This window comes from Ornithorhynchus anatinus, chromosome 20 (genome assembly GCF_004115215.2).
Source record: "Ornithorhynchus anatinus isolate Pmale09 chromosome 20, mOrnAna1.pri.v4, whole genome shotgun sequence".
In the NCBI taxonomy this organism is placed as follows: Eukaryota; Metazoa; Chordata; class Mammalia; order Monotremata; family Ornithorhynchidae; genus Ornithorhynchus; species Ornithorhynchus anatinus.
The window spans coordinates 2633591-2647528 of record NC_041747.1 but is presented as its reverse complement, the minus strand read 5'-3'; the positions used below and the strand labels follow the sequence as shown (position 1 = coordinate 2647528).

Genomic DNA, 13938 nt, shown 5'->3' with positions numbered 1-13938 from the left:
ACTTGGGGGGGAGAGGTCAGTCCTTTTCGATTTGACAACGATCGATCGAGTTTCCAAGAGAGTCTTGCACCCGGCCCGCCGCGTCGGGGAAGCGCTCAGCCGGGCCGTGACTCCTTGAGAGCGGCCGAGTTGCAAAACCCCCGAACCGACCGAGGGGATGACTTTTGGTGGCGGCATCTTGCTCCCTCTATTCTCGAGTCTTTAGGTGTAACCGGCTGGGGAAGCGAAGCCTGGCTCTTGGCAGCGAGGAGTTATTGAGAATGCCAGTCACTCCCACATCGTCGTGCACGTGTGACCGCCGGGCAGTCAAGCAATAGTATTTCTCGAGGACTGTCTGTGGGCCGAGCCCTCAACTAACCGTGTACGAAATGGGACAGGATCGGCTCCCGTTTACTAGCTTGCGTAATAAACAGATGACTTTCGAGCGCTCCCTCTTCCGCAAATCCACCAAGTCTTTGGTTTCGGGGATTCCTCTGACTTAAAACAGGAGTGGGAAGCGGTGCCTCCGGGGGTGATTTCAAATCCTTGGACGCCGTGTGTGAAAACAGCATCGCCTCTGACGGGGACGGCCCCTTCACTGCCACCAGCTCCAACCGACGCCCGTCACTTTCTTGGTGTCAGGAAAGGAAATCAAAGGGTGCCAGGGAATGGGAGCGAGAGTGGAGTGGCGTGTTCTCAAACTGTGCTCGGTGATTATGTAACCTACTCAACATGGTGACTGTGAAAGCGGGAGGATTCCAGAGGCATACGACCGATGGCTAACGGAAATGTCCTTTCCCTGTCTGTCTCTCTCCTGCTGTCTCTCTTTCTCGCTCTCCGCTAGAGCTCGAAGCGCCATTCCTCCTGAGGGACCTTGTGGATCAGATCGTGACCATCAACAACTCCACCAGTTTAGACTGCCGGGCCGGGGGGGTCCCTGAGCCCCAAATAACCTGGTTTAAAGACAACCACGAGATCCAGCTGGAGCCAGGTAAGAAGACACTCCTCCCTCGCTCGTTCCTCCCTACTCCTTCGGTCCTTCTGGTGTACGCTTATCTTACCTGAGATGGTCTGGGGATCAAGAGAAGCAGTGTGGCCTAGTGGAAAGACCATGGGCCTGAGAGTCGGGACCTGGGTTCTAATCCCAGTGCCGCCTCTTGTCGGCTCTGTGGCCTTGGGCAAGTCACTTGACTCTTCTGGGCCTCAGTGACCTCATCTGTAAAATGGGGATTAAGACTGTGAGCCGTACCTCTCCCCGCTCCTCAGGAACCTCCGGTGGCGGCCATCCGCAAACAGAACGGAAACGGAATCGAATAGAAACTTCCTACCGGTGGCTTCAAAGCACTCCGTCAGCTTACCCCATCCAACCTCACCTCACTGATCTACCTCAGCCCAGGCCCTACACTCCACACCTTTAGAGAAGCAGCGTGGCTCAGTGGAAAGAGCACGGGTTTGGGAGTCAGAGGTCATGGGTTTGAATCCCGGCTGTGCCACTTGTCAGCTGTGTGACCGTGGGCAAGTCACTTAACTTCTCTGTGCCTCAGTTACCTCGTCTGTAAAAATGGGGATTAAGACTGTGATCCTCAGGTGGGACAGCCTGATTACCCTGTATCTACCCCAGTGCTTAGAACAGTTCTCTGCACATAGTAAGCGCTTAACAAATACCAACATTATTATTATTATTTAGCAGCAGCTTACTCACTGTGCCCCGATGTTGTCTATTTCACTGCTGACCCCTTTCCCATGTCCTCCCCCTAAGCTGGAACTCCCTCCCCATCCATATACACCAGACCACCCCCTCCCGGCCTTATTATTAAGGTCACATCTCCAAGAGATCTTTCCCAGTTAAGCCCTCTTTTCCCCAGCTCCCTTTCCCCTATTTGTTGGATCTGTGACCTTTGGGCATTTGATATTCACCCCACCCTCCACCCCACAGCACTTTGTACATATCTTTAAATTATATATTATAAATTAGTTATATTAATGCCTGCCTCACCCTCTGGACTGCAAGCTCGTTGTGGGCAAGGAACATGTCTGCCAACTCTGTTGTACTCTCCCAAGTGCTTAGTTCAGTGATCTGCACATAGTAAGCGCTCAAATACCAGTGATTGATGTGTGTATCTACTCCAGGGCTCAATTCAGTGCCTGACATATAGTAAGGACTTTATTCAGTCACATTTATTGAGTGCTTGCTTTGTGCAAAGCACACAGTACCATCGTTTTAAAAAAGGGTCAAGCGCCTAGCTGCAGGTTTCTCTCTAGACCGATGTCATTCCAACTAGAGAGATTCTCTAGATCTGATCAATTGATCGATCAGTCGGTGGTATCTACTGAGTGCAGAGCACCATACTGAGCACCTAGGAGAGTGCAATAAGAGAAGGCATGATCCCTGCCCACATGGGGCTTATGTTCGAGAGAGAGAGGCAGACACTACAATCATCTGCAAATAGGGGGAACAAGTGCTCCAGTAATAATAAAGATATTAAAAATAACTGTGGCATTTGTGAAGTGCTTTCTCTGTGCCAAGTTCTGTAATGGATACAAGATCATCAGGTGTGACACAATCCCTGTCCCGCACCGGCCTGAATGTAAGTGGGAGGGAGACCGGGCATTTCATCCCCATTTGACAGGTGAGGAAACTGAGGCACAGAGAAGTTGAGTGACTTTCCTGAGATTATGCAGCAGGCAAGTATTAAAGCAGAAGTTAGAATCCAGGTCCGTGCTCTTTCCACTAGGTCATGGTGTACAAAACAGGGCAACAGGGAGTTGTGAGAACAAAAGTGCTGAGTTGATATTAGAGAGGAGGTGACCCAGGGGGAGAAGAAAAATGAATCGGGGAAGGCCGCCTGGAGGAGGTGGGGTTTCAGAAGAGGGGGAGGGCTGTGGTGTGGCATGATGCTAGCCCCTTCCTGATTCTGCCAAGAAGCCGGGCTCAAATGCCCTCAGAGGGGCAGAGACCATGTCTATTTTTGGTTTTATGGTATTTGTTAAGCACTTCCTGGGCATCAAGCATTGTTCTAAGCCTCGGGGTAGTTACAAGATAATCAGGTTGGACACAGTTCCTGTCCCACATAGGGAATCTCCATCTAAGTCAGAGGGAGGAGGAATTAATTCCCATTTTACAGATGAGAGAAGTAAAGCAGGGAGAAGTGAAATAATTTGCCCTAGGTCACACAGCAGATTAGCGGCAGAGCAGGAATTAAAACCCAGGTCCTCTGACTCCCAAACCCATGCTCTTTTTACTAGTTCATTCATTGACTCAATTGTATTTATTGAGCACTTCATGCAGAGCACTGTAGAAAGCACTAGTTCCCACCTGTGTATTCTTTCCTGGTGCTTAGTACAGGGCTCTACACATGGTAATCACTTAATAGATACCATTATTAGGATTGTTGCCAAGCCCAGACTGCTCAGTTGCCCACTGACAGGCAGAAAGGTGGAGGTCGGAGACATGGAGGGGGAAGCAGATGGTCTCTTGAGGCGGAAATCATCTCTCTTGAGACAAAAATGTCCGATCAAGAAGAAGGAATGTAGTCATCACTTTTTTTTTTTTAGCAGTTACGTAGGGTTAAGTAGACAAAAATGTCCTACCAAGAAGAAGGAATGTATTCATCCCTTTTTTAGCAGTTAAATAGGGCTAAGTAGGTGCCCTGCGTTGTGGCCCCGGCCAGGAACCGGCAGGGTTGTGCAGGGCAAACCCACCTCACACCTGGGACCCTAGAGCATCAAGTGACCTTATTGGCCGCTCCAGAAATAGCTGGGTCCTCACTAACCCCAGCCAGAAAAGGTCAGTCAGTCAATTGTATTTATTGAGCACTCACTGTGTATAAAACTCTATACCAAGCGCTTGGGAGAGTGCAGTATAGCAATACAACAGACACATTCGCTGCTCACAACTAGCTTGCAGTCTAGAGGGGGAGACAGACATTAATATAAAATAAAATTACAGATGCGTTCGTGTTGTGGGGCTGTGAAGGGGGATGAATAAAGGGAGCAAGTCAGGGTGACGCGGAAGGGAGTGGGAGAAGAGGAAAGGAGGGCTTAATCGGGGAAGGCTTCTTGGAGGAGATGCGCCTTCAATAATACTTTGAAGATGGGGAGAGCAATTGTCTCTTGGGGCACTCGGACCTTTTGAGAGATTATATCTACTCCACCCAACTTTGTCATCAGCAGCAACAGTGGGGTTCGAGCACCAGCTGGGTGCAACACACTGTACTAAGCGTTTAAGAAAAGCAGGCAATGGAAATGAGAAGCGACGGTCCCCACCCTATAAGGGATAATGAGCTAACAGCGGGAGGCAGGTGGACAGGGGGTGGAGGGGGAAAAAGCAAGAGCACATGCAAGGATTCAGCAGGGGACTGCTGGGAATGGAAGAGTGGACACAGGTTGGGAGCAAACACATGAGCTCTTAGGCTGAGGTTGGTATTTGTTAAGCGCTTACTATGTGCAGAGCACTGTTCTAAGCGCTGGGGTAGACACAGGGGAATCAGGTGTCCCACGTGGGGCTCACAGTCTTCATCCCCATTTTCCAGATGAGGGAACTGAGGCACAGAGAAGTGAAGTGATTTGGAACAGCTGCAGCCAAGAAGGCACCATTCAAATCAACCCCTATTCATCATTATTAATAATGATGGTATTTGTTAAGCACTTACTATGTGCCAAGCTCCTCAGTGAAATAAAAATGAGTTTCTTTTTTCAGAATTTCCAACCCCTGTCAAGCCCTGGCTGGGGTTTCCTGGGAGGACTGTAAAGGGGATCTAAGTTCCTCATGGGAAGGGAACATGGTGCTTTTTTATTCTGTACTTTCCAAGCATTTTATACCAATACAGTACATAGTGAATGTTCAATACATATTAGTAACTACTGCTAGGCAAGAGAAGCAGCATGATCTAGTGAAAAGAGCACAGCCCTGGGAGTCAGAGGACCTGGGTTCTAATCCCTGCTCCACCACTTGCCTGCCATCGGTGACCTCAGGCAAGTCACTCAACTTCACTGTGCCTCAGTGAACTCATTTGTAGAATGGGAATTAAGACTGTGAGCCCCATGTGGGACAGGGACTGTTCCCAACCTGATTAACTTGTATCTACCCCAATGCTTAGTTTGGTGCCTGGCACATAGCATTTAAATATCATTAAAAAAGAGGTGGAAGGGAAGTGACGAGGTTTGGAGTGGAAATGGAAAATGGAGCGAGGGAGGAAAAGGGAATGGATGCCACCTGAGATAAGGGAAGGAGGTAAGGCTGGGGGTGGAGGTGGAGACAATGAGCCCAATCAGAGAGAACCAAAGAGAGGCTGAGGAGCAGAGGAAGGTAAGAGACCCAGTGTGTTTTGTGTGTGTGTGGTGAAGGAGGTGGTGACAGGAGCAGAAGTACAGGCGACCTCCGACTCAAAGGCCCCCCCCCCCCCCCCCGCCGATGTCCGTGAGTGTGAGGGATTCTGGTAGAGACGGGATCAAACGATGGTATTTATTGAGCCCAAGGTGCCACAGCAGAACAGTGGCAAATCTAGAATTAGAACCCAGGTCTCCCGCCTCCCAGCCCGCTGCTCTTTGAATCACCCAATTAATGGTATTTATAGAGTGCTTGCTGTGTGCAGAGCACCGTGCTAAGCGCTTGGAAGAGTGCAATACAACAGAGTTGGCAGACATGTTCCCTGCCCACACATTCCCTGCAGCCTAGAGAGGGAGATAAGGAGTAGTAAAAATCAAATTATGGTTATGCACCAAAGTGCTGTGGAGCTGAGGGTGGGGTGAATATAAAGAATGAACATGATAATAATAATTATGGTATTTGTTAAGCACTTACTATGTGCCAAGCACTGTTCTAAGCACTGGGGTAGATATAAGGTAATCAGGTTGTCCCACTTGGGGCTCAGTCTTAATCCCCCTTTTACAGATGAGGGTACTAAGGCATGGAGAAGGTAAGTGGTTCACCCAAGGTTACACAGCAGACAAGTGGTGGAGCGGGGATTAGAACCCACATCCTCTGATTCCCAAGCCCGTACTCTTTCCACTGAGACACACTGCTTCTAGTGGGAAGGTCAGTTTTCCCCCTAGGAAAAGCTTCCTCCTAGTTGGTGAGCCACCTGGGTGAGAGGAACTATGTCCAATCTGCTCGTCTTGAATGTAAACTAGCACTCACCTAGGAAGAACTTAATAGACACCCATAATTATTGCTAATTATTAGAACAGCCACATTCCCCTTGAGACCTTTGCCAGATTTCCTTCTCCTTCCTCCTTTCTTCCCTTCGCCTCCCCTGTACCTCACCGTTTCCATCCCAGGTCTAGCTCAGAGCAGGCTCCCTTCTTGCTACTGGATACTCAAAAGAGTTTCTCGGTCTTTCACGCCCTCAGAGAATTCAGCGTCTGTGAGAAAAAAAGTGTGAGCTTTAAGCTACAGACATATATATATATATATATATATATATACATACACACATATGCATATATATAGATCCAGTTATGTCTATATATATATATAGTTATATCTATATATACATGGATATATGTTGATATATAGATATATATCCACAGATGAGAAGCAGCATGCCTAGTGGAAACAGCAATGGCCTGGGAGTCTGAAGGACCTGGGTTCTAATCCCAGCTCTGCCACTTGTCTGCTAGGTGACTTGGAACAAGTCAGTTCATTTCTCTGTGCCTTAGTTACCTCATATGTAAAATGGGCATTAAAACTGTGAGCCCTATGAGGGATAGGGACTGTGTCCAACCCGATGATCTTGTATCTACCCCAGTGCTGGCACAGAGTAAGCGCTCAACAGACACCACTAAAATAAATAAATGCCATTAATTGACCGATTGACTACCCTGACACAGGTGAGGTTGGATACCAGGCAGGGCTGGGTAGCGGCTAGACGGGGCCAAGGATCAGATCCCCCCACCACCGGGACCAGACTTCCTGGGCTGAGTAGAGGTGGGAGGGGAGGGGCCGTGTCCCACTCGTGTCTCAGTCATCCCCTCCGTCTTTCCCATGCAGGCATCGTCCTGGGGCCAGGAAGCGGCACGCTGCTGATCGACCGGGTGACAGAGGAGGACGAAGGGCTGTACCGTTGCACGGCGACCAACCGCCGGGGATCCGCGGGGGGCTCTGCCTACATCACCGTCCGAGGTAACTCAGCCCCCCAAGACTGGCCGGGCCTCCGTTTTCTTGCCTTTCCCTCGCCCCTGCCTCCCGCCTTCATTCTTCTCTGCTCTTCTCCTTTCCCCCCAACTCCCTGCCCCAAGCCGGGACCACAAGCTGACCTCACCCCTGCCCCTGCCCCGCTTTCTGGAAGGCCGGAAAACTGGCGGCAAGTGAGGCTTGCGGTGTATCAGCCCCCGGAGTCTCTGCCACCCTAGAGAATGGGTGAGTGGGGACAGCTGGGTCTTCGAAACATAATAATTATGAGTTTGTTCGGCTTTTACTGTATGCCAGGCACTGTGCTAAGCGCTGGGGTGCACAGGCAACTCAGGCTGAACACATCTTTCAATCAACCTACCCATAGTATTTATTGAATGCCAACTGTGTACTAAGCACTTGGGCAAACACCATAGCGTTAGTAGACACGGCCCCTTCCTGCAGGGAGTTTCCAGTCCGATGGGGTAGCTTACGTTCCCAGAGGTGGACAGAGGCCACTGGGCGAGGAGGCGGCCCCAGGAAGTGTCCGACCAGAAGTGGACCTCAGCAGCCTCAAGAATCAGCCTCACGCCCGCAAAGATGGGCCATTTGCAGCACTGTCTCCCTCCCCTCCCACCCCCGGAGAAGGACGTCCCTCTGTAAGGGGAGAGGCTGAAAAATACAAATTACTCTGGTCCCAACAATATGGAGGAGACCCAGGCTGTTCTGAAGACAGGCAGTCAATCATATTTATTGAGCCCCTACTGTGTGCCGATTACTGTCCGGAGCACGCGGGAGAATGCAATAGAACTCCTAGACATGATTAGCCAGGAGACCCAGGTTCCAGTTCCCAGACCAGGGGGAAGTCACCTCATTTACCTCCCTGAGCCTCAGTCTCCTCATCTGTTAAATGGGGATAAGATAAATTGTGAGATCCACGTGGGACAGGGATGGCATCTGTTCCTATAATCAGGTCACCGAGGGATTAGCAAGCAGTACTACGAGAAGCAGTGTTGCCTAGTGGATACAGCACGGGCCTGGAAGTCAGAAAGACCTAGTTTCTAATCCTGGCCCTGCTGTGTGACCTTGGGGAAGTCATTTCTCAGTTACCGCACCTGTAAAATGGGGATTTAGACTGTAAGCCCAGCTCACTGAGGGTAGGGACTGTGTCTACCAACTCTATTGTACTGTACTCTCCCAAGCACCTAGTACACACCTCTGTACGTAGTAAGCACTCAATAAATATTGATTGATTGATGTGGGACGTAGACTGCGTCCAATCTGATTAACTTGTTCTACCCCAGTGCTAAATACAGTGCCTGGCACATAGTGAGTGCTTAACAAATACCTTAGAAAAATAGCGCTAGTGAGTGTCAAAATTATTACGGAGAGAGGAGTGGATATTTAGATGAGTAAGCGCTTAAAAAGTAGACTATGCAAGTGCTACAGTGGCCCAGGTGGGTGTGTGGAACCTTAGTTGGTTCAGCTGTGCTGAAGGGGCAGCTGGGGAGAGTAATCTGGGGAAGACTTCCCCGAGGAGATCTGGGCTGATTGCACTAGGGCTCTGAAACTGGCTGTGTAAGGGAGGCTGGGACCTTTCAACTGAATGATTCAACCCTTGATCTCTGCTCTCCAAAGTGCTCAGTCCAGTGCTTTACAGGTGCTCCATCCATTCTGCCGATGGACTGACCGTTGTCTGTCCAGAACAGGATCAATAAGGTCTTTCCATTGTCCTCGTGAGAAGCAGTGGGATCTAGAGGAAAGGGCCCGGGCCTGGGAGTCGGGGGACCTGGATTCCAGCCACGGCTCTGCCCCGTGCCTGCTGTGTGATCTTTGGCAAGTCTCTTAACTTCTCCGTGCCTCAGTTCCCTTCTCTATAAAATGAGGATTTAATACCTGTTCTCCCTCCGTGTGTCTGTGTTTTATGGTATCTGTTAAGCACCTATTGTGTGTTAACCACTGCTCTAAGCACTAAACAGTGTGGGACGGCGGACTGTCTGACCCGATTAATTTGTATCTACCTTAGCTGTTAGTACAGTGCCGAGGCACATAGTAAGCGCTTAACAAATACCACAGTTTTCCTGATTAATCATTATAATGAAAACGGGGTTGTCGGCCTCTCCTTTACGTTCAGCTTTCCCAGTCCAACAGTAGATCCTTCCTGCATCCTCGGAGGTGAGACTTTCTCTGAGGGTCAGCGGGGGCCACCTTGGGCCTATCCCGTCCCGGAGAACGGGGAAACGGAGCCGGGAGGGGCCCGGGCCAGTGGGCTCTGCTGTTCTGTCGCCCAGATCTGGAGAGCTGTTTGAGGGTTCGTCAGGAAGGAAACAGTCTGCTCTTTTCATTTCCTTTGAAAAACGAGTTCTTATACTTACAGATAAAACAATGTGTTATTTTTGTGTCTGAAAGTGGGAATCAAAGTGCCTTCTTTAAATAATCACAGGGCTTGTTTAGTTTGGAAAGAACCCATGGAGGGCTCGGGCCAGGGGCAGGGGGAAAAGCTGTCACATAAAAAAAAAAAAAACCACTACCCAAGTAGTCAAAATAATGACTTAAGAAACGAAAACAGCCTTTACCGGGTTGAGGATGGTGATCTGATGTCAGTGAAGATGTGGGATGCGTTTAATCCCGTGCTAGAAGGAAACTTACTTTATAGTCATTCCCTTACAGAAGATGACGCAGACTAATGCCCGTTCCGCTCTTACCTTGCCTCTGAAAGCAATTTAAAAGAATTATTAAAACGGCGATTAAGCAGCAGTCGACAGCACCGAGCACCGTGGAAGCAGAGTCACTGCCGTGTCCTCCGGGTTTCCAACGTGACAGTATGACATGACGGAGCTTAAAGTCTCCTCGGCATGTTACCGATGTCGCTAGAATTACACGCGGGGCAATCCGTTACCTGAAACACGCTCTCCAAGTCAAGGACCAGAGTCCCGGCCTAGGGTTACCCCTGTTTCTCTCTGAGGGACTGGATAGGGGTCAGACTGGCTGAAGAACTGTCTGCCTGGGTCCTTGGGCAAAATACGGTCATGTCCCGGGATGACCGGAAGCTCTTTATGGGCAGGGAATGTGGCTCATGCTTCTGTTACGCTTTCCCAAATGCTTAGCACAGTGCCTTACACCCTGTAGGGGCTGAACGAACACCGTCACCAGCTGCTTCTTAGAAAAACCCCCCATTCTCCTGTCTCTACAGCATTTTGGGGTCTTCCTTCCACGTCTCGTGGGGATGGGTTATTTGGTCTTGATGTGTGTAAGTCCTCTAGGAAATGAGGCAGGATCCAGCTCCCTTCACCCCAGATTCACCGGCCCCCAGTGTGCTTAGGAGACCAGCCCAAAGTAAGGAGAAGTGGAGAGCAGGACAGAGGGGGAAGAGGGATGGTCACCTTGGCTACCCCAAAAAAGTAGTGTTAGGGGTTGTCGGTTCCTGGTTATTGGCTGATGGGGGGTTGTTTGCTGCTTGTTTTTAAATCGGCAGCTTTGAAGGGTTTTGTGAGCCTCAAAGGAGTACTTTTAAGTGATTCCCCCCCCCAAAATTTTTATTTAGAATTTCCTCTCAGACCCATCGGGGAGATGTCATTTTTTCCAGATTTAACATTTTAGTGGGGTTTTTTTTTCCTACTCTAAATTTTTCTGTTTTGAATTCGTTCCCTGGTTTTCGCATCGGTTTCCCCAGTTTGTAAGCTCCTCTTCTGCCACCATTGGTAGGGGGCTTTTTTCAACTTTAGTGGCGATGTCATGGGGGAAGAGACCCCCCCCCCCCCCCCCACCAGTCAGGACGCTCCCCAGAGCGGGCAAGTTGGCCCCTGGAGGACCTGGTGTGGCGAGGCCGGCGCAAGCCGGTCTTGGATCCCTGGGCCGGGGGCTCGGGTGAGCTCTCCCAGCTAAAAGCATCGGTCGTCCTGTTTCCATAGGGACCCCGGACAAAACCCGCCTGGAGCTCATCACGCTGACCTGCACCTGTGTGGCCGCCACGCTCTTCTGGCTCCTGTTAACGCTTTTCATCCGCAAGCTGAAACGGGTGAGAGCGGCCCCCAGGGTGGGAACCACGGTGAACTCCTCCCTTCCTGGTCCGATTTCCTGGCCCCTTCCTTCACACCCTCTTCGTCTTCCACACCCGCTGCAGACTTTCTGTTTCCCTCCGGTCTTAGCCCTCTGGAAAGGGGCCATTTGTGATAGGAACGCCGCGTGCCTTCAGGTGCGTATTTCATCCTTGGCAAACCTCTCCTGCTGCAACTCTCTGTCCCTTGCTCAGTGTCCCGGGTGTCAAACTGTGTCCAACCTGATTAGCTTGCATCTGCCCCAGCAGTAAATACAGAACATAGTAAAGTACTTAGAAAATCCCATTAAAAAACAAAATGTTGGGATAGATGTAAGACAATAGGTTGGGAACGGTCCCTATCCTGCACGGGCCTCCCGTCTAAAGAGAACAGGTATTGAATCTCCGTTTTACAGATGAAGAAACTGAAGCACAGAGAAGTGACTTGTCCAAGGTCACAAAGCAGGCAAGAGGCAGAGGTGAGATTAAAACCCAAGCTGGTGTCCATTTCTCACTCAAGATGGATTCGGGTGATCCTAGTGATTCCTAGGAAATCCTAATAGTGATTCCTAGGAAATCAGGACTCACGGACACCCTCGGCCCTGTCCCTGCCAATGGGTCCCCCTGGAACTTGAGGCTGAAAAAAGTTGGTTCTGTGGGCCCGTTGGACCTCACCTCTCCCTTGCCGAGGGGCTCCAGTCTGTTCTGCCTGTTCTCTTTGGGATTCATCTAATAATGTTGGTATTTGTTAAGCGCTTACTATGTGCAGAGCACTGTTCTAAGCGCTGAGGGAGATACGGGTAATCAGCTTGTCCCACGTGAGGCTCACAGTTAATCCCCATTTGACAGATGAGGGAACTGAGGCACAGTGAAGTGACTGGCCCACAGTCACACAGCTGACAAGTGGCGGAGCCGGGATCTAGTAGGGAAAGTTATTTTTAGCAGTGGCTCGGTCCAAATACCTTTCATTTTTCCCTTTGTTGTTCAAGCGGTAATTATTCATGAGGAAGCATGCAAGCGGGGGTATCGTTGGCGGAACTGGGAGCAACGCCTCTGCCCACAGGGCAGCACCAGGGACCCCTTGGGGATGGATCGACTGCTGCAGTGGGAGCAAGATGGCACTGGTTTACGAGTGTCGGATCTGGGCGGCTTTAGTGCCCCATTGTTCAGCCCAGGGCTGAGCAGAGGATCAGCACGCAGTAGGTGGCGGAAGAATCAACCCCGCCATTACCGTTGCCCCTGTACCGAGATTGCCGTTACCCCGGCAGCTCCAACCAGGAGACACGGCCTGGTTTTTGGTTGTCCGGGAGAGCCCGGGATGGCGGGACACGGTTCTGTGTGCAGCGGTGTGGAGAGGGGTAATCGGTCGGTGGTATTTACCGAGGGCTTACCGTTTGCCGAGCATGTGGGAGAGAACAAGTCAACAGAGTTGACAGACATAATCACGTTTCCCACTGAGCTTCCAGTCCAGAAGGTAACGATTCTCTGTTTTCCAGCCGGGTTCTGTGGCAGTGAAGACAGACTACCTGTCTCTCATCGTGGACCCAGAGGAACTGCCCCTGGATGAGCAGTGTGACAGGCTCCCTTACGACGCCAGCAAATGGGAGTTTGCCCGAGAAAGACTCAAGCTGGGTAATGGCGGGTCTGCCGGGGGAGCAGGAGAGGGTGGGCGAGGAGCTTTCCGAGGGTAACGATGGGCACATTGTGCATCTGTGGGTGGGGAAGAGGTGTTGGGTGGTCCAATTCGTGTTCATACCTCTACAGTGCCCAGAGCGTGGACCAAATCCCCTGGGTCCCTAGGAGAGTCGCTCCTCTCTAGAGGACTTGGTCTCCGTCGTTCATCTTTCTGCAGTATCAACCTTCTTAAGGGACCCAGCGTTTGAAGCAGTGTGGTCTAGTGGGTAGATCACGGGCCTGCGAGTCAGAAGGACCTGGGTTCTAATCCCAACTCCGCCACTCATCTGCTGTGGGACCTTCGGCAAGTCACTTAGCTTCTCTGTGCCTCAGTTACCTCATCTGTAAAATGTGGATTAATACTGTGAATCCCAAGTGGGACATGGACTGTGTCCAACCTGATTAGGTTGAATCTTCCCCAGTGCTTAATACTGTGCCTGGCACATAGCGCTTAACAGGTACCATAAGAAAAAAAGCACGGGCCCGGGAATCAAGACTCTCAGGATGTAGTCTCAGCTGTGCCCTGCCTGCTGGTTGACCTTGGGCAAATCATAAACCTCCCAGGGCCTCCATTTCCTCATCTGTAAAATGGGGTGCGGTCCTTGCTTTCCCTCCCCATCATATGAGCCAAATAGTAATAATAATAATGATAACTGTGGTATTTGTTAAGCTCTTTCTGTTCGCCAGACACTGTACTAGGCGTTGGGGTGGATACAAGCAAATCAGGTTGAACCCAGTCCCTATCCCACAAGGGGCTCGCAGTATTAATCCGCATTTTACAGATGAGGTAACTGAGGCACAGAGAAGCTAAGTGACTTGCCAAAGGTCACACAGCAGACAAATGGCAGAGCTGAATTTAGAACCCATGACCTTCTGGCTTGCCAGGACCGTGTTCTATCTACTCTGCCATGCTGCTAGGATAGGGATGGTGTTTGACCTGATAATCGTCCACCTACCCCAGCGCCTAGCGGAGAGCAGGCACTCGATCGGCACCATCGACGGATTGCTCGATCGAGGCCGTTTGGAGAAAGCTGGAGACTGAGGAAAGCAAGGATCTGAGAGGGGCAGAACTTTTATTTAAACAAAGCTTACTGTGACGCTGCCATGTGAATATGGGGCAGGAGGGGGCCCAGCCCCC

At 50.6% G+C, this 13938-nt stretch overlaps 1 protein-coding gene across 1 annotated transcript in view; it reads left to right on the top strand.

The window, feature by feature from the left end:
* FLT1 (fms related receptor tyrosine kinase 1) overlaps window positions 1-13938 on the top strand; it is a 93056-nt gene that overhangs the window by 66099 nt on the left and 13019 nt on the right. The window contains exons 14-17 of the mRNA XM_007664112.2: window positions 824-970; window positions 6971-7102; window positions 11002-11108; window positions 12623-12758. Coding sequence (XP_007662302.2) covers window positions 824-970; window positions 6971-7102; window positions 11002-11108; window positions 12623-12758 — 522 coding nt within the window. The remainder of the gene's footprint in view (window positions 1-823; window positions 971-6970; window positions 7103-11001; window positions 11109-12622; window positions 12759-13938) is intronic.